Genomic DNA, 25,505 nt, shown 5'->3' with positions numbered 1-25,505 from the left:
CTCTATCTTTATTTATTAGGTCATGTGTGATACACAAATAAACAATTTATATATTTTAAATTAATAGACTGCTTACCTAAAAACGGATATCGAATATAAGAAATTTAGAGTATCTTAATCAGAATTTATCGGATCCGTGAATTTAGTATTTAGATCCAGATTTATGCATTTCAGATATCCATGTAGATATCATAAAAATATTTATTTTTAAAAAATATTAAAATACGTAAATTAAATATTTATGCAACATTTATAAATATAAATGTATATGATATTAAAATTTTAAATATAATATTATAAAACTAATTTTATGTATAAATATTAATATATCAAATATAGTTATTAACAAAATTAAAAATTGATATATTTAAAAATACGAAATTGATCTAGATTCAGATGCCTCAAATAAGTTATTTTAGATCGGATCCGGAACGGATCTCCGATTTAATCTAAATCCCGAATAGTAAATTCTGAGCTCTACCTATTAGAAAAAAATATTAAAATAAACTTTGCATGGAGATTTAATTTTGAAAAATGCACAGTATTTTATTTATTTTGGACTTACATTTTTTTAATTTAGATGACTAAATTATCCTAATTAAATGTATAAGTACATTAAGAATTTAAATTTAATATTTTAAATTGTTTTAGTTTAAATGAAAAGTAATAAGGGAAAGATAAAAATAATAAGAGTGTGAAGAAAATTTATAGTCGTTTAGAACTTATCAAATTTTGATCCAATTTCCTTGTGCTTTTTAAGTTTTGCATTTTTATCTTCTTTAAATTTTCTGAGAATACTAATGACCTATCACCTATGTAACAACTACAAGGACACGAATTTTATCCTCGGTAGTGTTTTGTCCCTAGTTCATTTAGTAGAGAGAGACAAAACACTATACTATTTAAGGAAATTTTTGAAAAAATACAAACCTTATACTTAAAAATCACTGATTATATAAGGTTTTTCCTTAAAGAAACACTGAAACATTTTAAAGATTTATCCAATTATATGTTTAAAGTATTAAATCATTAATATATTTTGCATCAACAATTTAGAAATTCAAAGTTTTAACCATTAAAAGATAATATTTAATTGAAAACTGAATTGTCTTTTTTAACATAGAGGCATAAGATAGTATGGTTCACCCCATCCATTCTACTTTTTTTTTTTTTGATCAACATCCATTCTACCTCGTATGCTTTTATAACATGGTAGACAGTGGGGTGTCATACAAACTTGCATGCACTTTACTCATTTACTATTTGGACTCTCATTTTTTTTTGAGATCAAATAAGTGAAATTCAAAACAGAAATCAGGGACACGACGCTTCTTAAAAACTTCTTTTTGGTCTTCTGCAAGTGCATACTTTGCCAAGTATAACAAAGTAAAAAATCAAAGAAGACAAATCATATGGTTTGAGCTTTTAAAGCTCTTTGTCTTCCATGACTGTATTTGCTTTTGTGTGCTCTGTTTATGGCAGGGACTGTTTCGGTTCCTCGTTCAGGTCTTGAGATCATCAGACATAGCAGAAGGTATGCAATGTGTGGTCAGAATATCTAAAGTTGCCTCTTTTGCAGTCTTAGTTTGCAGAACAACGATCTGCCCAAAATACACAGAGAGATTTAGCTAAAAAGGTTATGTCTACAGTTAATGAACCATCAGAGAAAATCGAACATACCTGATGATAATCAAGATTAAACTCCATGTATTCATCTTCACAATTCTCCACCATCTCAGCCAAACATTTCAAGTTTTTCACAGGTTTGCCATTGAAAGCAACAACCTACACAGAGATCAAACCATTTAGAGGTTGATGGAAGCATCATCGACACATGATTATGCAAATTTTATACAAACCTGGGTATTGACAATCTCCTCATAACCGATGTTAATGTCAGAAACAAGAACCTGAAAGTAGTACACGGGATGTTGAGATTTCAATATCAAAGGCAAAAAAAAGGAATAATGTTGACCGCGCACCTGTGAAACTACAACAAGTTGCTCGTCCACGGATTGAGCCATTGCATGAAGATGTTTCTTCAGAAGCTTGACAGGTGCATCAAACTCGTATTCTTTTCCATACTGCAAACAAACATATAATGGGAAACGGTTACAGTCCGTGTGAGATATAGAACGTAAAAAGATATATATGTACAAAGAGAGAGTAAAAGACCTCAGAGCGAAGATATGGAACAGAGACAGTAGTAAAAACAAATCCAGCAATAATGAAGTAAGAAGGAGGTTTGCCACTTATGTGTGCAGGGATAAGCTTCTTGTGGATTGCAAGCTTTACGTTGAACTCAAGAATCTCTTTGTTACGCAAGATTTTCACAAGAGCAGAATCTCCAGTGTACTTTTGTGATATAAGATAGCTAAACCCAATTCTTTCTCCATGCCTAAAAGGAACTATACAAAAAAATATCCAAACATGTTACATACAGCCAAGAGTGTCTAGACTTAACTCATTGGTAAATAAGTAAGAATCATTACCAGTTCCATCATTAGCAATATCAACTCCATCAAAGCTAAGGATGACATCAGAAGGCTTCAAAACCTGAGACTCCGGAGCAGTAGGCTCGATCCTCCTTATCCTCACCCCCTTTTGATTCGACTCCATTCCCATTTTCTTACGCAAGTCCGGATTCTCCATCTTCTGCCACTCAATCCCAATCACAGGAAACCCCGTGTACTTGTTATGCTTCTCGTAATCTCGAATGAAGTGTCCAATCACAGGCGTCGGTATGACGTAACCAATGTTCTCAGCATCTTCGTGTTTCAACGACTGAAACGCAATCCCCACGCATTTCCCTTTGTCGTTGAACGCAGGACCGCCGGAGTTCCCGGAGTTTATCGCCGCGTCGATCTGCAACCCCAGAAGCTCCGTGGAGCCGTGTACGTAAGACAGTATCTCCATCCTAGAAACAACCCCGCTAGTGACAGAGATCGTGTCTCCACCGATGGGGTAACCGACGACGGTTACAGCGTCTTGCAAAGCTGGTAAGTCTCCAAACTCCACGGGAGAGACTCCTTCCCAAAACTCATCGTCACTAACCGTCAACAAAGCTGCAAACAAACAAACAAACAATCAAGAAACTGTTTTTATTTGCAAAATTAAAAAAAAAAAAAGAAACAAAGAAAGTTTTACCAATGTCGCATTCGGTGCCAATGGCTAAGACCGTGGCTAGATACTTGGTGTCGGAGCCGCGCTTCTTGAGCTTGACTTGAGTATGATGCTCGACGGAGTGAGCGTTCGTCAGAACCCTTCTCCCTCCGATGATGAAGCCGCTGCTACCGGAGCTGTACTGACGTTTCATCTGCCAGGGGAGGGAGAAGTTGGGATCGGTGTGGACGCAGAAGACTTTCACCACAGCGTCCATCGAAGGCACGACCTTCACCACATTCTCCCAGCTCGGAGCGGCGGGTGAAACAGTAGTAGTCGCATTGTTGTTGCAATCAGAGTGGGGGTGGTGAGGAAGAGACGACCTCTGGCTGACTACGCCGCCGCCGCGTTGTTGCTGCTGTTGCTCGGTGGTGGTTTCGGAAGGGTTGTTTCTCAGTCGGCGCTTTTTGGCTCTCCCGCGGTTGAGTGATGGGGTGGTTTCGGGAGGCTCAGGGGACGGAGATTCGTCCAGGTGTGTGACGGAAGCTTCTTTAGCTTCGCCGGTGGGGTTTTCCGCAGGTTGTGTTTTGTGTTTGCGAGCTCTCTTTTGAGAAGGTTTCATCTTTCTCTTTATCCACTAGGAACAAGAAAAAAAAGTGAACTTTTCCTGTGAAATAATGTATAATAGTCTCAGTGAAGAAGACAAGGACTCTGTTTCGCCGCCCGCAGCTAGGGCTTTATAACCGGATTGTGATGTAATCGTTTAGGGTGTAAGAAACGGCGATCGGTTGTGCCGTTGTATCTGATTATTAGAAACATGGGCCTAAAGTTAGCCCCTTTGCTCAAATATAACGAGCTTGGGCTTTAAAATACGGAATCTATAATAGAAGAATCAGTAGTTACATGAAAGGTTGGTTATTAAGATCGGCAATGATACGATGAAAATCGTCAAAGATTAGATTACAAAAGTCGCCCAAAAAGAAAAAAAGATTAGATTACAAAACTATGGACGCTTAAAATCATAAATTTTCTTTCCTGCTTTTGTGTTGAATCTGAATGTGAATGAGTGTCTTAGACGTTTATATAAGAAAGTAGGTTAGTTACAAAAAAAAAAATTTAGGTTGTATTTTTTATCAAGGTCAGGATCATTTGAGACTGGCTATTTGAGATTTATATAATCTGTCTTATCACGTTATCTATCATTCTGTACTTTTCAACTCGATCAAAACTTGGTAAACTATAATAAATCACAAGGCAAAAAATACAAACCGCAACGCAAGAATACTATAAGAATCAAAGATTTGGAGACAAATAAAGGCACATATCATCATTATACAACAATCTACTGAATTCAAAAATTAGAACAGAACTATTATTGCTTCTGAAACGCCAAGTTTCATTACACACATAAAGAAAGATCAGATTTGTAAATTCTCCAGGAGACGAACAACTTTGGCTCTAGCTTTCTTTGCTTTGGCTTTGTCTCTCTTCGCTTTGAGTTTAGCACGAAACTCGTCGTCCAAGGTTTTGCTCGGCACCATCCTTTTCAAAAGCCAAGGTCGACCTCTGGCGAAGTTTTCATGCCCAAACTCGAACCGACCGATTCTTTGAAACCGATGATAGCGAAGCTCCGACACAAACTCCGAGAAATTCCTGCCGAACCATACAGATTTGGGCAGAATCCTTTTGCAGAACTCTTCGACATCCCAAACGACGAAACTGCTGTTGCTGTTGTTGCTCCACGAGATGATTGCATCGGACGAGTGATCATTCACAATTTCATACAAGTCGGTGAAGAATGAATTCGACCCCGTTGCTATTCTGTGAACCATCCTTAACCCTAGTGGAAATCTGAAGATAGAGAGCGAAGCTATATTTATAGCTGAGGGAGATTTCAACGGTCACGATTAAATTTTTTCTATTTCCTTTTCTCTTTCTTTTTTCTATTTCCTTTTCTCTTTTTTTTTTCTATTTCCTTTTCTCTAACTACATGGGCCTAGGCCCAATATAATATTGGGGTTTGTTTCGTAAATCTAATAATAAATTAGAGAGAGGATTCAGACAGTCGCAATCCTTTACCCTCAGAAACTGATCCGTCCTCTTCGTCTCGGGCGAGATGAAAAACGCAAAACGTGTAAACTGGTCGGAGCTTCCATCGGAGCTGATATATACGATTCTTCTCCGTCTCAGCGTGCCTGATAGACTACGAAACGCTCGGAGCGTGTGCAGATCGTGGCGACGCGTCTGTCAAGACCCCTTGATGTGGCGAAAAATCGAGATGCCTGATATGGGAGACTACCAAGAAGCCATGGATTATTACGATGCGGCGGAGGCCATGTGCCGTCGCGCCGTTGATCTAAGCCAGGGCGGATTGGTAGAGATCAACATTGAGTACTTCGGCTCCGATTCTCTCCTCGCCTACATCGCCGACAGGTGAAACCAAACCCTAAAACTCTGATTCTTGATTCTTGATTCTTGATTCTTGATTCTTGATTCTTGATTCTTGATTCTAAGTGTTTGTGTTGTTGACTTTTTGTGTGCAGGTCAAGTAACCTGAAACGCCTTGTGCTTACTGAGTGCGATCACGTGACGGGTATGGGAATTTTGGAAGCAGTCTTGAAGCTCGCACTGCTCGAACACCTTGAGCTTTCGGACTTTTATTTTATGGAATTGGATTTGGAATCTATAGGCCTTTCTTGCCCGCTTCTCAAGACTCTGAAGCTAAACAATGTGGGTTACTACTACAAGGAGGACGAGTGTGATGATGATGCTTTGGCGATTGCTGGAACGATGCCCGGTCTTCACCACCTCCAGCTTGTTGGGAACATGTTAACAAACGCCGGCTTAAACGCCATCGTTGAGAATTGTCATCACCTCAAGTGCCTTGATTTACGCAATTGTGGCCACGTCAACCTTGTCCCCCAATGATTTCCAGAAGTTATATGATTTGTCGTTCAACACAAACCATACTCTTTTTTTTTTGTGAACTTTTGATGCATTATATTTGAACTTCCCGGAGTTTATGCTTGTTAACTAAAGATTACAGTTGAGGATCATGAATTTGAAACAAACATATGAGAATATGGTAGAAATTAAACTCAAGTCTAGAATACTAGAATATGATAAAGAAAAAATCTCACTGGTGATTTAACATATGAGAGTATAAGATACTTAATATTACAAATAACCATTAAAAATAGGTATTTTATAATTCATATTTTGCATAATAAAGATTTTGTATCAAAATAAAATTAAATCTTTCTCACAACATGTCATAAGGATATCTGCTTCTTTTGACCAAAGAAGATTCCTCTCTTTGATGATTGTTCGTAGAAAAGACACGTGGGCTGCCTTGGTTTGTTTTGTTTTTGTTTAGTGGTTGTCACTTAATCGAATAATCCTTGCAGTCCGTAGCAAAAAAAAAAAAAAAAAAAGAATGCGGTTCGTGCTTGTCCATGGGGTTTGTCATGGCGCATGGACTTGGTACAAAGTAAAACCACTCCTCGAGGCAGCCGGTCACAGCGTGACTGCAGTGGATCTGGCAGCATCGGGTATAAGCACAGTCAAAGTCCAAGAGATTCAGAGTTTAAAAGATTACGCCAAACCGTTGCTTGATCTTTTGAGCTCGTTTGAGGGCAGAGAAAAAGTGACTATTGTTGCTCATAGCATGGGAGGCATATCGGCTGCTCTCGCTGCCGACATCTTCCCTAACAAGATCGCTGCTATTGTCTTCTTGACGGCTACCATGCCCGATACCAAGAACCCGCCTACTTACCCGTTCCAGAAGGTAATTTCTTCCCTGATTCATAACGATAATATCGAAACTGATATTTTATATATCGAGTGAAATTCTATAGTTGGTCCCGAGTCGTTCGACACCAGTAGAGTTATCAGACACCACGTTTCGCAGCTACGCAACACATGATCCTCCTCCTCTACATACTATTCTTTTCGGACCAAAGTTCATGGCCAAGAAACTATATCAACTGTCTCCGGTCGAAGTAAGTCTCTAAGTCTATATCAACGGCCTCTCTTTTTCCATCACAAATGAGATTGCTAATAACCTCTTTCTGTTTAGGATCTTGAACTGGCGAAACTGTTGGTGAGGGAGAACCCGGCTTTGGCAATAGACAATCTTGCAGGAACAAGAGCTTTTAGTGAGAAGGGGTATGGATCGGTTACACGTGTGTATATCATATGTGGAGAGGATGCCTTAATACGTGAGGAGCATCAGCGATTGATGATCAACAACTATCCGCCAAAAGAAGTGATAGAGATTAAAGACGCAGATCATATGCCAATGTTCTCCAAACCTAAAGAAGTATGTGCTTGTCTACTGGAAATCGCAGAAAAATATACTTGAATATTTGTAGTGATATGTTTATATTGTCATGGCGTGGATGAGTCTCTATGGATGTTTCCTTCTTTCTGTAAAGACAAGAACATGTTTGTAAAACAGAGTCAGTGTTTTACTTGAACTAAAACATGGATGAAATAATCAAAGGGTTACTCAGCCAAATATGGCTAGGTGGATATTAAACAAAGGTAAGGAAAACTTCCTCTGAATCTCAGAGTTCTCGTCCTCCCCTATTTCGGAACAAGGACTGATTCCAACACGCAACCCAAAAGATGATGCTTTAAAAGAGCCGTTGCAGTTAGCCACCTGATTAATTTCTGGAGTCTCATCCCATTTCTAACTAGGAGAGGAGAATGGACATCCAAAAAGCCGTTCAGGTCTCAAATGGCCGCCTACGAAAGAAGTGGGGCAAGAAGAAAAGTTCAGATATTACTCCATGCACTTGGAGAAAGGAGAAAAGTAAAAGATCACAAGGTATATATCTATAGCATGAATCCGATCGGAGCCTATATACCATACATCCCATAGAATCGAACCTAAGGTTTCCCGAAATACCTAGTCTATCCAAAAAGGGTATGATCCACCCTATATATGATACAAAAGAATTAAAGAAAAAATGAAATAATTCAAAACTCAAGAATTCAATTCTTAAAATTTGAATTTCCTTCGACAATTAAACCGGGATTCTAGTCGCAACAACAATTTACTACAAGGAAAAAAAATCCAAAGGCATGAGAATCTCCATAAGGTTTGACAACAAGCCATGGGCAGAACATATACAGTATATTGTAAGAGGATTACCTCCATGATGTTTTTCTCCTGACCTCAAATCAAACATTTCTTCCTACACGACATGAAGAAAAAATTTAAAGATGATTTTCCTAGATGACTCAGACAGACCTCTATGATCATCGACATCCGAATAAAAATCTGTGTCCACTGTAGCATTTTGTGAGTTTGTCTACTAGTTTAGGCCACGAATTCCAGCTAATCAGCAGGAAGACTCCATGCTTATGAAGCATATCAATTAATCTACTATCTGGTTCGTCCATGCACTCTTTAGACCGCATGATTCCTACTAGCTGATTAGGCCACATGCCCATAAAGCTACACACCACTAAGACCATGTGCCATATATAGACGGATTCTGTAGATCATTATAATGAGACCAGGAGTCCACCAAAATCACATAATGATACATGCTCCGTACTAAACGACTTAAGAGATCCCATTTTTTTCTATCATCATTAGCCTTTACAAAGATCTTCTACTAGATTTTCATACGTTCATTGTTTAGAAAAGCCAGAAAATTCTAAGAACCATTGTCTTGCTCCTCATACCACCCCCAAACTTGCTGCAAATACATGATTCTAGCCAACCAAATTGCACATGTGTATCTCTTCACTTCATTCAAGAAATCAAAAGATAAAATGCAAAATGTTGAGATAATTATTTTATGGAGCAAGTCATTATGGTTAAAGCATGATGCTAACCTTCTTTTCTTACTCAATTTCCTACTCAAACCTATATACTCCATCCATTTCTAAAAATGCATGTCCACGTTCTAGAAAAAACATTTGTTTATATTTTTGTGTTTTCAATATATTGATTAATGACAAATTGTACATTTCAAAAAATATAATTGTATTTACTAAAATCTGATTGGTTAAAAATTATATGGAATAATTCATTAAGAAAAACAATGCATTGATAACTACAATTTTATGTTTTTCTTAATAATTGTGAAAAACTTAAAACATACAATTTTTTAGAAACGGAGGGAGTATCATATATTCCTTCTGTCTTCAAATAACTGGAAAGTTCTTACAAAAAAATATATTTTCATATTCTTAGAATATAGAAGAATTTAATATAGATTTTGACTATAACTACCTATTATTCATTTTGGACTATAAAAGCAGACGAAAACTAGGATTTCAAACCAATACATTGTAATTATGCTTATATTAATTAACAAAATATTATCTTTCATCAATATTTTTTTTGCTGTTATAGTTTTTGTTTATGTACTTTATTTTACTTTACACATTATATATTTAGCAAATTCACCTGATTTTTTTTTGTTTACGCTCAGTTTTTTGAGGTCATGGTCTCATTTTCTGAAGCCATAAAAGAAGACAACAGGAACAAATAAACGTGCTCTTAAGTTTGACTCCCAAAGTCAATTTGTCTGTTTCTACTTTCACAAAACCAGATCGTCGAGATGTCGGAAGAGAAAGTCGTCGCCGTGATCATGGTCGGAGGACCGACCAAAGGTGAACAACATCTATTCTTTTTTGGATCTCAACTTGTAGTTTCCCAACGAAAATGATTTTTATGTTGAATGTGGGATCGATTCAGGAACACGTTTTCGCCCATTATCGTTCAATACGCCGAAGCCGCTGATCCCTTTGGCTGGCCAGCCAATGATTCATCATCCCATTTCTGCTTGCAAAAAGGTCTTTGCTTTTTCTTTTCTTTTTTAGTTGAATCTTGTCAACTTTGAAATGTTTGAATCTTTGAGAACCTGTCATCTCCAAATTGTGAACTTTTCTTGTTATACTTAGTTTGTGTTTATGTTTCTTGATATGGGCAGATATCAAACCTGGCTCAGATTTTTCTGATAGGGTTTTACGAGGAAAGAGAGTTCGCTTTGTATGTTTCTTCCATTTCTAACGAGCTCAAAATCCCAGTTCGGTTAGTTCATATCACTGTGTCTTTTTATTATTGGAACACTTTTGATAACGCATGTTTACAAATCATTGTCATGTTATTGTTAGATACTTGAAAGAAGATAAGCCTCATGGTTCTGCTGGTGCTCTTTATTACTTTCGCGATAGAATCATGGAAGAAAAACCGGTTTGGTCTCTTAATGCAAATCTTTCTTCTACTTCCTTCCCTCATATCTATTCTTGATTCTTTTCATTATTGAACAGTCGCATGTTTTCCTCCTGAACTGTGATGTTTGCTGTTCTTTCCCTCTCCAAGACATTCTCGGTAATCTCTCGCTTTTACTTCTTCATTCTTCTTCTATCATTTTCTTTAAATTTTAAAACAATGATTGGCAGATGCACATCGCCGATATAGTGGCATTGGAACTATGCTAGTAATCAAGGTTCTGTTTCTCTTACTTTGTTCATAAGAAACAGATAGATATAAAGATCAAGAGTTCATGAATCTCATCTTTCTTGCATTCAGGTTTCTGCGGAAGCAGCAAGCCAATTTGGAGAGTTGATAGCTGATCCCGATACTAAAGAACTCTTGCATTACACAGAGAAACCAGAAACTTTCGTAACTCTCTCCCTAATTTTCTTAATTCCTTCACTGTTTAGGAACCTTTGTTAAGCGTATACATGTTTTCACTCTGCTTGCAGGTGAGTGACTTGATCAACTGTGGTGTCTATGTGTTTACCTCAGATATCTTCAAAGCCATTGAAGGAGTATACAACCAAATGAGAGACACGTGTGAGTTCTTCACTATCACCCTATGTCTAGACACATGCTTTTGTTTTTTTTTTTTGACTTTATAATAAACTTGGCAGCTAGCAACTACAGCCACTTCCAGTATGCTACAAGGTCTGTTCCTGCAGATTTTGTGAGGTTAGATCAAGATATATTGTCACCACTTGCTGGAAAGAAGCAACTATACACATATGAGAATAAAGATTTTTGGGAACAGATCAAGACTCCAGGGTAATTAATTAACTTTTTTTTATTTGTTTGTTTTTGGACCAAACACTCCTCCTTCCTGCTCATAAGTTCTGTTTTTTTATAAACAGGAAGTCTTTGAAATGCTCGGACTTGTATCTCTCTCAGTTCCGCGAAACATCTCCTCATCTTTTGGCTTCGGGAGATGGTACTACTAATAAGAAACCGATGATAGTTGGTGATGTTTATATTCACCCATCCGTGAAACTACATCCAACCGCTAAGGTAAACCCTTTTTTTTCAATCTCATGGACTCTTATTAAGCATCTCTCGTGTAAACTAAAATCTTGAATTGTGTCCTTGGAACAAGATTGGTCCAAACGTGTCAATCTCAGCAAACGTTCGTGTTGGACCTGGTGTAAGGCTTATAAACTGCATAATCTTGGACGATGTTGAAATCAAGGTAATGTAAAATGAGTTTGTATGGTTAACAAATGGGACAATAATGATACATGTTTTTTTAATGCAGGACAATGCTTTTGTTATAAACTCGATCATTGGTTGGAAATCTTCTATAGGAAGATGGTCAAGGGTTCAAGCTAGTGGAGATGACAATGAGAGGCTTGGGGTTACCATTCTTGGTAACTTTCATTCTCTTTCTTGATTCTTTGAATGTTTTCTTTTTATCTGATACATTTATGTGTTTATGCAGGTGAGGCTGTGACAGTAGAAGATGAAGTTGCAGTCATAGGAAGCATTGTTCTTCAGAATAAGACTCTCAATGCCAGTGTTCAAGACGATATAATCTTATGAATCATTAGAGGATGCATGATTTACTGATTTTTTTTTTTTATAATGCAAACATAAGAAGAGTTACACAATTGAGAGCTACTTTGCATTGAGCTCACTTTTTTTAGAAACACTTTGCATTGAGCTCACATGATTATTACTTTGTAGCTGGGTTTTAAATAGCTCATAGCGATGTGAGGCAATGAGTTTTTTGCGCGCAAAACCTGGTAATATAAAAACAAAGGCAAAGGCATAAATAGACGCTGATAATTTTATATACCTAACTCTAAGTTAGGTAGAGATTTTCTGATACATAATAATGAGTGAAGAAACATACTAAAGATAAGATAAAAGAGTTTTGCAGCAAAGCTTATGCTGCAAAAGAGAAGATAGAACATGAGAACAGAGGACTAACCATAAAAGCAAAGAAGAGCTAAAGCCACCGTCAATAAAAATAACAGTAGAAAAAGATCTGATGAATAGCTTATAGGGTTGTAGGATTTCAACTTGAATTACTACACGACACACATACTCTATTAAACATAGGTTACTTTCCACAAACCAAGTTGGTTTGAGAAGAATCACTGGAGCATCGCTTTGCACGCCTTAGGAGCTACGAGTATAGCTATAATAGAGACCACCACTTTGTACACCATCGCATGGCCTTGGGTCTTGTACACAAGCGCTTGCTACTTAAAACTCAGCTTTGTATTATGATTTTTATATACAGAAAGAATCTAAGAAGCAAGAACTTTACATTTACTTGTTAGCAAAACATAGGATGTATATGTTAATTATAAGTAGGTCAAAAGCTTTATTCAAAGATATAAAAGAGTAACCAAATAGCATAAGCAGCACAAAGGACAAGAAAAAACTAATCTCAAAAACAAAAGACCTGTCTAAAGAACAAAAAAAGTATCCAAAGGGATTTATTAGCTAACGTGGGGAAACACCAAACATTCGGAAATGGAAAGGGGCATCAGCGTTGTCTATGTCTATGTAACTCACGAAGACGACCGATACGGTAAGCGCGAGAGTATGCATTGATCCCAGGACTACTACTAGTCACTCTTCTAACTTTTTGCTGTTCCTTCGAAAAAGTAGCAAATTCTGCCTTCCAAGAAATAGTACCGGATTGATTCGCAACAAAATGCTTGGCTTCTTCCAAGCACTTATGTTTCCACAAGTCATTGTTCGAAGCCAAACACTGCAGCTCCTTACACACGCAAGCCATTTTGGCAACACTTTCTCCAGTAACCAATTCAAGTATCTTCATTTTTAGTTCTGTTGGTAGACGCATTAAGCAAGCCGGAAGTTCCAAACCATACTTATCGCAAAGACCCATCAACAAGGGAATAGAAAGACCGTCTTTGACCATCTTCAAAAACGTAAACGCTTCACGGTAGCTTCTGCAAGAAGATTGTTTCTCAAACTTCAGAGTATCCACAACCAAATCAATAACCGATGCAAACCTATTCTTATTGAGATTAACCCTTTGCACCATACATCCACCACCTCCTAGCGATCCGTAGACCACGACCGTATTGTTCAATCTCTGAAACCTAACGGTGACATACTCAACGGACGTTTTGGTGATTAGTTCTGGGAGAGTATACATTAGGGATACGTTAAACAACTCATTAGAAAAGGTAAACTTATCAAAGCGGCCATGGTTGTTTAGCAACATGAATCCAGATTCTAACATAACGGCATGAACTGAAGTAACCAAGGTAGTGAACTCACTCGTGTCACCAGATTTCTCGAGTAATACCTTTTTCAATAAGAAAAGTTCGCTTAACCTTTTGCGTTCAGCAGAAGCAACGATTTCAATACCCATCGGAGAAGAGGAGGCAGTAAAGGCAGATAGATGTAGAGAATAGCCAAGAGATCGGAGCGTATCCTTGGGAGAAGGCTTGTCATTGCAATTAAGAGAAAAGTGAACGGAGAAAGGAGTCGATGAACTGATCCGTAAGCAGAGATCGTGGAGGTTGCTTGTAACTGCCAATTCAAATTCTAGGGTTTCCCTAGTCTTGTGTCGTCTCAAAATCAGCTTCATCATTTCATTTCGGATTTTTTCTTCTACTACCAATTGTCTTTATACAGTATAAGACATATCTTTTACGTGGGCCTAAGTTGAATTTAATATAAATAATCCGAAAATATAGCTAGTTTAGTTAAACTCCTTTTTTATCCAACACAAGTTTTATTTCATCACAATACCATTATTTCATTTGCGGAAACAAAATAATCATAAATGAAACATTTATCCGAACATTTGCTTACAGCATCTCCCAAAAAAAACTCTATTTTAATGTTTCCAAAACTTCATATTTAAAAGTTTGAAGTGGTTTTCCTTCAAAAGCAAAATTTTAAACTAAACTTCATTTTTATAGTTTTTATTGTATAGTTCTTATATTTGTCATTATTAATTTAAATTTATACAAATTTATAAATAACTAGCACATATATAAAAACACTACATCAATATTAATACACAAAAATATAAAATTGTACATAGAAATACACAACTAAATATTAAATTACGATTAAAATACAGCATTAATCTGTAAAAATATTTTGCATAATACTCTCATATAAGATCAATTAGTACATTTGTTAAGTTTCTTTTGTAATATTTTTGTTGTATGAATCTAATTTTAAAATATTTTAAATCTTATTTTAATGTTTTTATTTAATTTTATGTGTAAAACTTAACTTTATGAAAATAAAAAGCGAAATATTGAGATGTAAAATTTTAAGGATTAAAAAAATAAACAACTAAATATTTAAAATCATAAACGTAATATGTAATATGTAATTGTAAAGACCAACATGCAAATAAATATATGAAACTTCAAAGATATAAAACTATATCTTTGAAATTTTGAGTAGTAAAACTTCAAAGATATAAATATATGAAGTTTTGAGTAGTGGTTTAAGTTTCACTACTCAGAACTTCAATTTTAAAGTTTTGAAATTCTTTTTTGGTGAGCAAAAAACTTTATATTTGAAGTTTTTAAGTATTTTCGAAAATGTTTTTAGATAAATTTTTGGTCAGTGTAACTAACTATTACTAATGTCCATATAAACCAATTTATATCTATTTAAATCTAACTAGATTCTGACCCGCCTTTTAGAAGGCGAGTATATTTTTTTGTTTTAGTTAATTTTCATATTTGTGTTTTTTGTGTATAAATCTTAATCAAAATATATTTTATTAAATAATAGCAACTTAAAAATTAACCATGTATACGCTCGGTTAGGGTTGGATTGCCGGTCGAACCCGCCAACTCGCCAACCCGCGGATTTCAGTTTTGTTTTGGTCAAAAAATATGATCCGCATAACCCACAAATAAATATTTTGTACCGGAACCCGCCTTATTTAATTTTGCGGTTATCCCCAGGTTATAGATTTTTAAAAAATACTTATTTAATTTAATTATTATAAAATATAAAAATATATATATTTATAATAAAAATTATATATTTTTAAATTTAAATTTGTTTTTTAAATTATCATATTTTAAAATTATTAAAAATGTAGATTGTAAATAACTGGACATGAACCTATTTCAATAGAATAGATAGCGAAATGGTTTATTCTTCATGAAAAGTGAAAATTAACCAAAAAAAACAAAACCTAGAGAGTAATCAAGATGGGTACAACACACGACATCACCTTTTTAATATTTGAATTGGAATGAAAAAAATATTATAAACGAAAGTAGAATGTATGAAAAGTTGTGTGCTTTTTTATGTAGTTGTATAATTATTTATGCATTATTTAGACAGTTAGATTTATTAGTAAATAAAATAAGTTGAAAAAAATATGACAAATGACAGCTAGATTAATTAGGAATCGTGTGTTTTTTTAGTTGTATAATTATAGGCATGTTATTAGGTAGTTTAGATGGTCTTATTTTCATTTCCTAAACTACCTTTAATGAGTTTTAATTTTTAAGACAAATTTGATGGCACAAAAAAGTAATATACCAAGGAAAGTTAAGGGCAAATTCATAAAAGGGATCCTGATTTAATTATATTGATTATTATTTTAAGCTCCCAAGAAATAAATGTAGTCCGTTTAAATATATTTATTTATGAATGTTTTTTGTTGCAAAATAATTACTAACCTATATACATTTCCTTTATTGTAGTTTTGCTTTTATGAAAGTTAAATTAATAAACATATTATAAGTAAATGATAATATATGTTAGCTGATAATCCCCTAAACTATATTTGAGAAGTGATTTTGCCACATGTCTTCTCTACAATCATTCTCACAAAATAAATATGACATGTCTACTAGAATTGATGACATGTCTTATAAATTAATATGACATAGACAATTATATTTAATGTTAATTTATATTTTTGATAAACTTTTTAAAATATGGTAATAACTCATATAATACATTTATTTTCGATTTATATTTTTGGAATTTTTTAAAATATGCTAATAACTTATAAATCTTCATTAAAATAAATATATTCGATTATGGCATTTCAAATTTCAAAATATCATTTAAATTAAAAATATTTCAAAAATATTACATATTTTTAGAAAATTATAAAAATTAAATCATAAAATCAAATTAAAACGTAAAATCATTAATTTCTTATATATATCTATAGATTTTATAAATATTTTTTAATTTTAATTTTTGACAACTATGAAATTTTACATCCCCTAAACTATATTTGAAAAGTGATTTAGCCACATGTTTTCTCTACAATAATTTTCACAAAAATAATATGACATGGCTACTAAAATTGATGACATGTCTTATAGACTAATATGACATGGAAAATTATATTTAATATTAATTTATATTTTTGGTAAACTTTTTAAAATATGGTAATAACTCATATATTACATTTATTGTTGATATATATTTTTGTAATTTTTAAAATATGGTAATAACTCATAAATCATCATTAAAATAAATATATTCAATTATGGCATTTCAAATTTCAAAAAATCATTTAAATTAAAAATATTTCAAAAATATATACATATTTTAGAAAATTATAAAAATTAAACCATAAAATCAAATTACATCATAAAATCAAATTAAATCGTAAAATCATTAGTTTCTTATATACATCTACAGATTTTATAAATATTGTTTAATTTTAATTTTTGACAGTTATGAAATTTTACATATTTATGTAATATATTTAATTAAAATAAATAGATAGAAAAATCTATCTAAGATTGTAATTTTAAATATATACATGCACATTCTTAAATATAATTCCAAATAAACAAAATAGTTTTTATCTTAATTTTAATATTCAGTTAAATCAAATTTACATTAAAATATTGATAAGAAAAAGAAAATTTATAATATTAATAAAAAATTGAATATAATTTATATTTATCTGTTAAAAGATATTTTAAAATTTTTTTACTGCACATGGTGCAGGAAAACACCTAGTTTTAATATTAAATCATCATATCATAAATATCAACAAAATCTAGTAGGTTTTAAACACAAATATTTTATACTAAATCCGTTTAAACCCAAGGACTTTAAAACATTTGGCACTTCTAGTCACAAACCTAAACCTTTTTATTCAACTCAAAGAAATCTATGTTTCTAATTACAAGGACTCTTTTTAGCTTAAATTTGAACAGTCCAATGCCGGTCCTAAAGCAATGAACGTTAAGAGAGCAAATAAAATATGAACGATGAAAAAAAAATATGAACTTTATTCTACTAGATAAAATTTAAGAGACCTATAATGACTCTGGTCTATAATGTTGAAAATGTTTTACTCTGATTGTATCTGTACGTACGTGTAATATTAAAATGGTAATAATAACTTATCGTGTCGTCTAAATTGAGTGCAGTGGGCCGTGGCAATAGAGATCTTCCTTCTGCTCGTTGTTCTACATAACAAAGCTTTTTGTTTACCCGGTACCCGTTGAAACCTTCTTCAGTTATCAATTGAAGATGCAACCGTGCTTGTGGTGACGAATGATAAAAAGTTTCCAAACGACATCGTTCCTTCTAAAGCCAAGAATGACGCGACTAGTCCTTTATCATTTTAAAACTAAAAATATTGACATTGCCATAATGCTATTGTATGAAAACGCTTCGTATTTCTCCCACACGCCGAACATCGAAAAAATTTACAAACTTCTCGTCTTCCCTTCCAGAAAACCGAGCCTATTTAAATAGATAGTAGAACAAAAAATATTAAACTCAATACATCAAAATTGTTTTCTTTCAAAAAGAGATAAACATGTCATACAGTGATGCAACTGCTGCTGCTACTACTGAGTTTGGTCCTCAGGTAAGAAGAGTGACGTTAGAGAAACAAAGCGAAATAAGGATCCAAGTGCCTCAGATTTCGCCTCTCAAAATCCGTGTGCTCTATGGAAACGTAGAGATCTTTGGCTCCGAGCTTCCACAAAACATCTGGCTCACGTTTCCTCCTCTCCAGAGATTCGCCGTATGTTCAACTCTTTCTGTAACTAGTACAAGTTTTCAATTTTTTTTTATGGTTCTTGAGATTCTGTCACGTTCATTCTCTTTCCTTTTGTTGTTATAAGGATGATATAGTTACATAGCAAGTAGGTTGGCGTCAGAATTTTTTTATTTGACATGATGAGATAAGATCTATAGATCATCAATAGAAATAGGTAGTGTCAATGAAAATTATATCTGCTATATGGTTATGCACTTATGTGTTATAATTTTTTTTTGGTCAAGTATGTGGTTTTAAACATAATCATTTCTTTCTCTAACTTAGAGCATCTCCAATGGTACTCTATAATTTTCACTCTAAAATAGTGTAACTCTATTATAGAGTTGAATTTGCTCTAATGGTTCACTCTATAATAGAGTTACTCTATAATAGAGTGGATTATAGAGTAATGTTGTTTTTTAACTCCAAATATAGAGTGAAAAAGCAATATTATTCTATAATCCACTCTATTATAGAGTAACTCTATTATATAGTGAACCATTGGAGCAAATTCAACTCTATAATAGAGTTACTCTATTTTAGAGTGAAATATAGAGATTTTTTTTGTGTACCATTGGAGATGCTCTTAAGTTGTAAAAACCAGTTTTCAATATCTATTTACTTAAAAAAAAAATCCATTTATTACTTCATGGGTACATTAGTTTCTGTCACATTCATCCTCTGGCCGTGTGGGTTAGCTGAAAGGTTTAAGTTTTAGGGAGTTTCTATCAGAGAGCTGGTTGCATAGTAAGTAAATTGTAATTTTGATGATTTACATCTCATCAAGCTAAGTGCTCACTTTTCAGGTCTTCACGTGGTATGGTGCAACACTCGAAATAGATGGTGTCACAAAGACTGACACAATATCAGATGAGGTAAAGTTATGATTTCATCCACAATTTTTTCATACAATTTTAGCAGTATTTTATTTATACTAACAATGTATCTGTTCTAGACACCTATGATAAGCTATCTTAATGTGCACAACTCTCTACAAATTCAAAGACATCGGGTTACGTCCTCAACAAGAGATTACGTTTCTTCACAGGTGCTTTTATTATTCCGTACTAAAAATTGAGTATATCCGTGTAGCATCTTTGAGAGGTGGTTTTGTTTTTGTACGGTCTTGCTTGATGCAGGGACCAAGGGTTATCATTGTAGGCGAAGACTCTGGGAAGAGCACATTAGCTAAGATGCTTCTTAGTTGGGCAGCAAAAGATGGTTGCAAACCGACCTTTGTTGATCTTAATGTCGGACAAAGCTCAATAACGATAACAGGAACTATTGCTGCTACCACTGTTGAAATGCCGGTGGATCCCGTTGAAGGACTTCCTCTTCATAAGGCCCTTGTGCACTATTTTGGTCACTCCACAGTGATGTAATTGACTTCAAATTCTCAGTCTTCAGGTTTAAATGACCTAAACTTGAAGTTAATATTTCTAGTTTCCTTTCTTGTACTCTTAGGAACAACATCAAGTTGTACAAATACCTTGTCGAAGAGCTTGCTCGAGAATTAGAAGAAGAGTTTGCTTTAAACGGAGAATCTCGACGTTCTGGTATGGTAATTGACACAATGGGATGGACCAATGGTCTTGGTTATGAGGTAAATTTTAGTTTCTTTTACCAAAAAAAAGTCATTAGTTTTCGCTATGAAATGCATACTAAATTGCCAGCCTTATCGCAGCTGCTTCTCCATGCAATAAGGACTTTTAATGCATCTGTGGTTATCGTCCTTGGCCAAGTAACGTACCAAGGCTCTCTTCTCTGGCTTTATAGTAATTCAAGAAACCTGCCCTTCACTGATCTTTGCTATTTGCAGGAAACAAAACTCACCAATGATCTGAACAAAGCTTTCAGATTCAAGAAGAATGTACAAATCTTGAATCTTGAGCGGTCATCTGGAGTTTTCCCCAGGAATTCTGATCTTCGCAAAACGTTGAGAAACAATAGCATTCAGGTAAGTAGTTTTTTTTTGTTCTTTAATTGAGTTTCTTTCTATGTTTAGTTAAAGCAAAGGGCTTTTGATTTTCTTATTCACAGAAGTATTTCAATGGAGCCAGAAACAATCTCACGGCCTACACCAAAACCGCCAAGTTCAGCGATATGCAAGTTTATCGAATCGGTGCCTTGATAGGGAAGTCAAGCTCTACTAAACACAAAGAAAATTATGGTAACCCTTTGAAGATCACACCTGTGTTGATTGATAAAGATCTTGTGAATACAGTTCTGGCTATCTCATACGCCAAACATCCTGAGCATATTATCTCAAGGTAATTATATTAAACCTTAGGTATGATGGAATAATCGTTGATTTTGCAGTAACGGTGTATCTGCATTTTTGCAGCATTGTTGCTGGGTTTGTGTATATTACGGATGTTGATCTTGGTGAAGAGGAACTTACCTATCTCTCTCCATCCGTTGCTGAACTTCCTAGCAAGATATTCATCATGGGGACTTTGACATGGCACCAAACTTGAGGAGCAAGAAATGGTATTAAGGGCACAATATCTGTTATGAAGTTCAATTAAGATGCTCAGTTTTATTCTCATATTATGGTTTGTTAATTTAATGGAACTTTTGAAAGATGTATCTCCACAACATTTGAAAAAGGGGGAATTTTTAAAAAATTTTTTTTTTGCCAACACCTTTTTATGTAAATGTTTACGAAACCTGTTAAAAGAGTATTAAACATAAAATTTGTGATAAATTCGAATGCACAACTGAATACACTTTTAGTATATATCTTGAAAGATCAAAATTTTTGATAAAATATTTAAACTAAAAACAAAATCACAGAGTAGAACCTTTTTTTGTAACAAACCAATTTAAATATAATTTGTTTCTTCCTCAAGCTCTCTTCTACAATTCTTTGTCAGTTCAGTCTCATTCTCCTCTTCATAATCTTAACCCAAAAAAAAAAAAAAAATCTTAACAAAAATTTAAATGTTTTGACTAGGGAGCAATCGGAGATGGATATTACGATGATACTAAGGTTTGTGTTTTTGGTAAATCGTCGCATATATATTGGGAATTCACAAGCTAGATCTATATTTATTCTTGTTCTTAATAATGGTTTGGTAAAAGCATGCAACTACATTGGATCCAAATCAACCATGCAAATTCCTCAAGCCAGTTGAATTTCACTCTTCCTTGTACCAATGACAACACTCTTTCTTCTTTCCCAAGATATCTTCAGATGAGTTTGGTTCGCATGATCAGATTGTTCGAAGGGAACAAAGATGAAGAATCGATTTCCATGGATTTGTGAAGTTCATAGAGAACAATCTCTGCTGAAATCATAGTTTCTTAAATAACCATCTATCAACTTCTTGCTTTAAATTGCATCTGTTTTTTTTTAGATCAAAAAAAAAAAAAAAAAAAAACAAACAAACAAAACGGATGCAATTTAAAGCAAAAAAAAAACAGATGCTTTAAATTGCATCTGTAAATATGGATTTCTCACAACAAGAACACTGACCATCTTGGAAATGATGGAACCGGTTGGAATATCTGACAACTATCAACCGGTTAGAGAGCCTCGAGATAAGCTTGATTGCAGAGTGACAATCATCACAAATCCTCACGTTTTTAGTCACGTACAATGGCGAGTTCTCTGGCATTTTCATCAGACCATACGCCACAGCTAGCTTCTCGCTGTGATAAGAGAGGTTATTCTCACTCTGCTCTTCGTCTACATCATGGTAACCCCCACCAGCAAGATCAGGAGAATACCCTAACAGCCTAATCTTTGACAAAACTTCCTTCACCTTTGCGTAAATCAGCACAATCTCCGAGTGTTGGTTATGTGAAGAAACTACCACCTAAAGGTGTCTCCTTTAGCCTTCCTGTTGCAACACACACTCACCAAGACTCAACCTTTACTCGCTTGAATGAAGAAACAGAGTTTATGAAGCAGAGTTCGAGAAACAGAGTAATGAAAAACAGAGTGAAGAAGAAAGAACAGAGCAAGACTCAGCGATTGTTAACCCAGTTACACCCGTTAACGAGGGTGTTAGTCTGGGCCGGGAACTGTCTCCCGGAATCCACTAGATCAGAGTTTACAAGTGTATTTGAATCTCAAGGTCTTTGCAGTACCTATCTTGATTCTAACGTAGCTTACAAACTCAAAGAACACTCACAAGTTTACACTTTGAAAAATGCTCTCTTTTCTGCTCTCAGCTATCTCTCTCAACTAAGACACATATATATACTCACTCACACTTGACCTAATGCTCTTCGGATGATCCAGCTGGCCACGCTCCATCCGTACGACCCATTAAAGACGCATAACGTTAACTCCCTGCAGAGAAGCCGACAAAATATGCTTTAACAGACTGAGCCTCAACAGCTAGTCTTGTGGTCCTTCAATCCCAATAAGTCACGTGAGTTGTGCCTCGTCATCAGTTGCTTTCTCTCCACGCCTAGCTTAGCTTTGAACTTGTCTTGATCTTCTTTGCTAATTTCTTAACAAATCTCCACCTAGTAAAGATAGATCAACAACACTGAGACTGACGCTTATTACCCGAGAGTTTGAGATAGATCCTTAGTATCTAGTTTCTTGGATTCCAGTTCCCGGAGCCTGAGTTCGATTACTCAGTTCTGACCCTCAGCAAGTCCATTGCAGCTTTGAACTTACTGACTGGTACAATCTTCGTGAAGATATCTGCAGGATTGATCAATGTAGATATCTTCGTCACCTTCAAGAGACCCTTCTCAATGATCTCTCTGATCTTGTGATACTTGGTGTCAACGTGTTTCGTTCTTTCATGATACACGTTATTTTTGGATAAGGCAATCGCACTCTGAGAGTCACAGAAGATCTCCACACACTTCTGTTCATATCCAAAATCCATTAGCAGACCTTTGAGCCATAGCGCTTCTTTTCCTGCATCATTCATCGCCAAGTATTCTGCTTCAGTAGTGGAGAGTGTCACCACTTTCTGTAGTCTTGATCTCCAGCTTATGGTGTTTCCACCAAGAGTAAATACTACTCCACTGATTGACCTTCTCTTATCGCGATCCGCCGCATAGTCTGAGTCGCAGTAACCTTTCAACACGAAGTCAGACCCTTTCCTGTAGCAGAGCTTTATCTTCATAGAGCCTCTGATGTACCACAAGATCCACTTAACTCCTAACCAATGATCCTTGATAGGATTTCCCATGAACCTACTGATGATACCCACAGGATATGCCAAATCTGGTCTTGTACAGATCATGGAGTACATCAAGCTTCCAACTGCATTTGCATATGGAACTGTTCTCATGTACTCTTCATCCTTCTTCAGCTGTTCCTTTGTAGCAGAGCGAAACTTCATATGAGCACCCAGAGGTGTTACAACATCTTTGGATTGCTCCATCTTGTAGGTCTCTAGGACTTTCTCCATGTAACCCTCCTGTGACAACCATAGCTTCCCATTCGCTCTATCTCTCCTAATCTCAATCCCAAGAATTTTCTTAGCCGGACCGAGATCCTTCATTTCAAACTTCATACTGAGTTGCTTCTTCAGCTCCAGAACTAACTTCTTGTCCTTTGCAGCCACCAACATGTCGTCGACGTAGATCAGAAGATAGACTTTCGCGCCATCTTCACACGTCTTGACATACACACAACTGTCTCTGTAACTTCTTACAAAGTTAAGCTCATCCATGAACCCATCAAACTTCTGATTCCATCTTCTTGGTGCCTGTTTTAAGCCGTATAGGGCCTTTCTCAGTAAGCAGACTTGACCTTTCTTGAACTGACCTTCATAACCTTCAGGTATCTCCATGTAGATCTTTTCATCTAGCTCTCCGTGAAGGAAAGCTGTTTTTACATCAAGCTGCTCTAGCTCTAGATCTTCCTCAACAACAATAGTAAGAAGAATCCTTATAGATACATGTCTTACTACTGGTGAGAAGATCTCTGTGTAGTCTATTCCCTCTCTCTGAGCATAACCTTTTGCAACAAGGCGTGATTTGTGTCTTGGTCTTTCAACTCCAGGGATACCACTCTTCCTTTTGTACACCCACTTACAGCCAATCACGCGTTGTCCTTTCGGTCTGTTAACTACATCCCATGTGTGGTTTATTTTGTGAGATTTCATCTCTTCATCCATACCTCCACTCCAGAACTCCCAGTCTTTATCCTCTCTGGCTTCTTTGTAACTCGTTGGTTCTTTGAAGTCACCATCTACTGTGGTGATCAGTGACTCAGCATCAAAACAGTCTTCTTCATCATCAGTGTCTTCACTGTAATAACCCTCAATATCAAACCTCCTAGTGGCTCTGACTGTTCTGCGTTCTCTGTCTCTGACTAGGTGATAGCTCTCAGGTGAGTCGCTGGTCTCATCTACCTGATCATGATCATGCTCTGAGTCGTGATCATATTCTGCATTCTGTTCATCATTTTCTTGATTCTCAACATCCTGCTGACCCTGTTCTGCAACTTCAGTATCGCTCTGTGTATCTCCACCTGAACTGATATCACCTGCTTCTCCAAGATCTATGTCAAACGTAGCTTCAGCAGATTCATAATGTTCCCCTTCCTTTTGTTTCCCCTTCTTAATGACATCTTTATAGACAGCATTTTCTTGGAAGATTACGTTTCTGCTTATCTGACACTTCTTCTCTTCCAGTAACCAAACTTTGTAGCCCTTAACTCCTGGAGGATATCCAAGTAGCACTGCCTTCTTGGCCCTTGGGCTGAGTTTCCCATCACTTGTATGAACGAAACAGACACACCCGAACCTTCTCAAGTAGCTGTATACTGGTGCTCTTCCAGTCCACTTCTTGTCTGGAATTTCAAACTTGATTGCAGACGAGGGTGTCTTGTTGATCAGTGTAACTGCAGTCTGTGTGGCTTCTGCCCAAAACGTTCTAGGTAAGCCTGAGTCACTTAGCATGCTTCTGACTTTCTCTAGTATAGTGCGGTTCATCCTTTCAGCTACTCCGTTTTGTTGGGGAGTGTAAGCACAAGTCCTGTGTCTTACAATGCCTTTCTCCTTGCAGAAGTTATCAAATCTTGTGTTGCAAAACTCAAGACCGTTGTCGGTTCTTAGAACTTTTACCTTCTTATCCGCTTGGTTCTCAATCATGTTGCACCACTCTACAAAAGTGCTGAATGCTTCATCCTTATGTTTCAAGAAATAAACC

At 35.5% G+C, this 25,505-nt stretch overlaps 7 protein-coding genes across 7 annotated transcripts; 4 read left to right on the top strand and 3 right to left on the bottom strand.

The window, feature by feature from the left end:
* Window positions 1-1,296: 1,296 nt before the first annotated feature.
* Window positions 1,297-3,867, bottom strand: LOC108848936 (protease Do-like 9). Its single transcript, XM_018622405.2, has 7 exons — window positions 3,148-3,867; window positions 2,493-3,065; window positions 2,176-2,408; window positions 1,983-2,084; window positions 1,860-1,910; window positions 1,681-1,785; window positions 1,297-1,601 (listed from the first exon to the last, which is right to left on the bottom strand). The coding sequence occupies exons 1-7, from the start codon at window positions 3,722-3,724 to the stop codon at window positions 1,503-1,505; spliced, it is 1,740 nt and encodes a 579-aa protein (XP_018477907.1). The 5' UTR covers window positions 3,725-3,867; the 3' UTR covers window positions 1,297-1,502.
* Window positions 3,868-4,520: 653 nt separating this feature from the next.
* On the bottom strand, window positions 4,521-4,934 carry LOC108850743 (heat stress transcription factor A-4a-like). Its single transcript, XM_018624221.1, has one exon. The coding sequence runs from the start codon at window positions 4,932-4,934 to the stop codon at window positions 4,521-4,523; it is 414 nt and encodes a 137-aa protein (XP_018479723.1).
* A 227-nt stretch (window positions 4,935-5,161) lies between these two features.
* LOC108849704 (putative F-box/LRR-repeat protein 23) lies at window positions 5,162-6,135 on the top strand. The gene is made up of 2 exons (XM_018623296.2): window positions 5,162-5,535; window positions 5,646-6,135. The coding sequence occupies exons 1-2, from the start codon at window positions 5,219-5,221 to the stop codon at window positions 6,028-6,030; spliced, it is 702 nt and encodes a 233-aa protein (XP_018478798.1). The 5' UTR covers window positions 5,162-5,218; the 3' UTR covers window positions 6,031-6,135.
* A 49-nt stretch (window positions 6,136-6,184) lies between these two features.
* On the top strand, window positions 6,185-7,605 carry LOC108849349 (putative methylesterase 19). The gene is made up of 4 exons (XM_018622895.2): window positions 6,185-6,244; window positions 6,479-6,889; window positions 6,960-7,103; window positions 7,181-7,605. The coding sequence occupies exons 1-4, from the start codon at window positions 6,185-6,187 to the stop codon at window positions 7,463-7,465; spliced, it is 900 nt and encodes a 299-aa protein (XP_018478397.2). The 3' UTR covers window positions 7,466-7,605.
* Window positions 7,606-9,593: 1,988 nt separating this feature from the next.
* Window positions 9,594-12,027, top strand: LOC108851644 (uncharacterized). The gene is made up of 13 exons (XM_018625103.2): window positions 9,594-9,735; window positions 9,821-9,918; window positions 10,056-10,156; window positions 10,240-10,318; window positions 10,396-10,456; window positions 10,528-10,574; window positions 10,658-10,750; window positions 10,834-10,924; window positions 11,002-11,152; window positions 11,239-11,392; window positions 11,478-11,570; window positions 11,637-11,748; window positions 11,820-12,027. The coding sequence occupies exons 1-13, from the start codon at window positions 9,684-9,686 to the stop codon at window positions 11,918-11,920; spliced, it is 1,233 nt and encodes a 410-aa protein (XP_018480605.2). The 5' UTR covers window positions 9,594-9,683; the 3' UTR covers window positions 11,921-12,027.
* Window positions 12,028-12,703: 676 nt separating this feature from the next.
* LOC108850741 (F-box protein SKIP22-like) lies at window positions 12,704-13,981 on the bottom strand. Its single transcript, XM_018624220.2, has one exon. The coding sequence runs from the start codon at window positions 13,953-13,955 to the stop codon at window positions 12,876-12,878; it is 1,080 nt and encodes a 359-aa protein (XP_018479722.1). The 5' UTR covers window positions 13,956-13,981; the 3' UTR covers window positions 12,704-12,875.
* A 4,168-nt stretch (window positions 13,982-18,149) lies between these two features.
* LOC108850740 (protein CLP1 homolog 5-like) lies at window positions 18,150-20,851 on the top strand. Its single transcript, XM_057008219.1, has 9 exons — window positions 18,150-18,359; window positions 19,181-19,249; window positions 19,330-19,422; window positions 19,514-19,752; window positions 19,839-19,977; window positions 20,059-20,115; window positions 20,194-20,331; window positions 20,415-20,644; window positions 20,719-20,851. The coding sequence occupies exons 1-9, from the start codon at window positions 18,150-18,152 to the stop codon at window positions 20,849-20,851; spliced, it is 1,308 nt and encodes a 435-aa protein (XP_056864199.1).
* The last annotated feature ends 4,654 nt before the right edge of the window (window positions 20,852-25,505 follow it).

The sequence above is a fragment of the Raphanus sativus genome, chromosome 4 (genome assembly GCF_000801105.2).
Source record: "Raphanus sativus cultivar WK10039 chromosome 4, ASM80110v3, whole genome shotgun sequence".
Lineage (NCBI taxonomy): Eukaryota > Viridiplantae > Streptophyta > Magnoliopsida > Brassicales > Brassicaceae > Raphanus > Raphanus sativus.
Note: the sequence above shows the minus strand (reverse complement) of the source record. Positions and strands in the feature narration are given on the sequence as shown.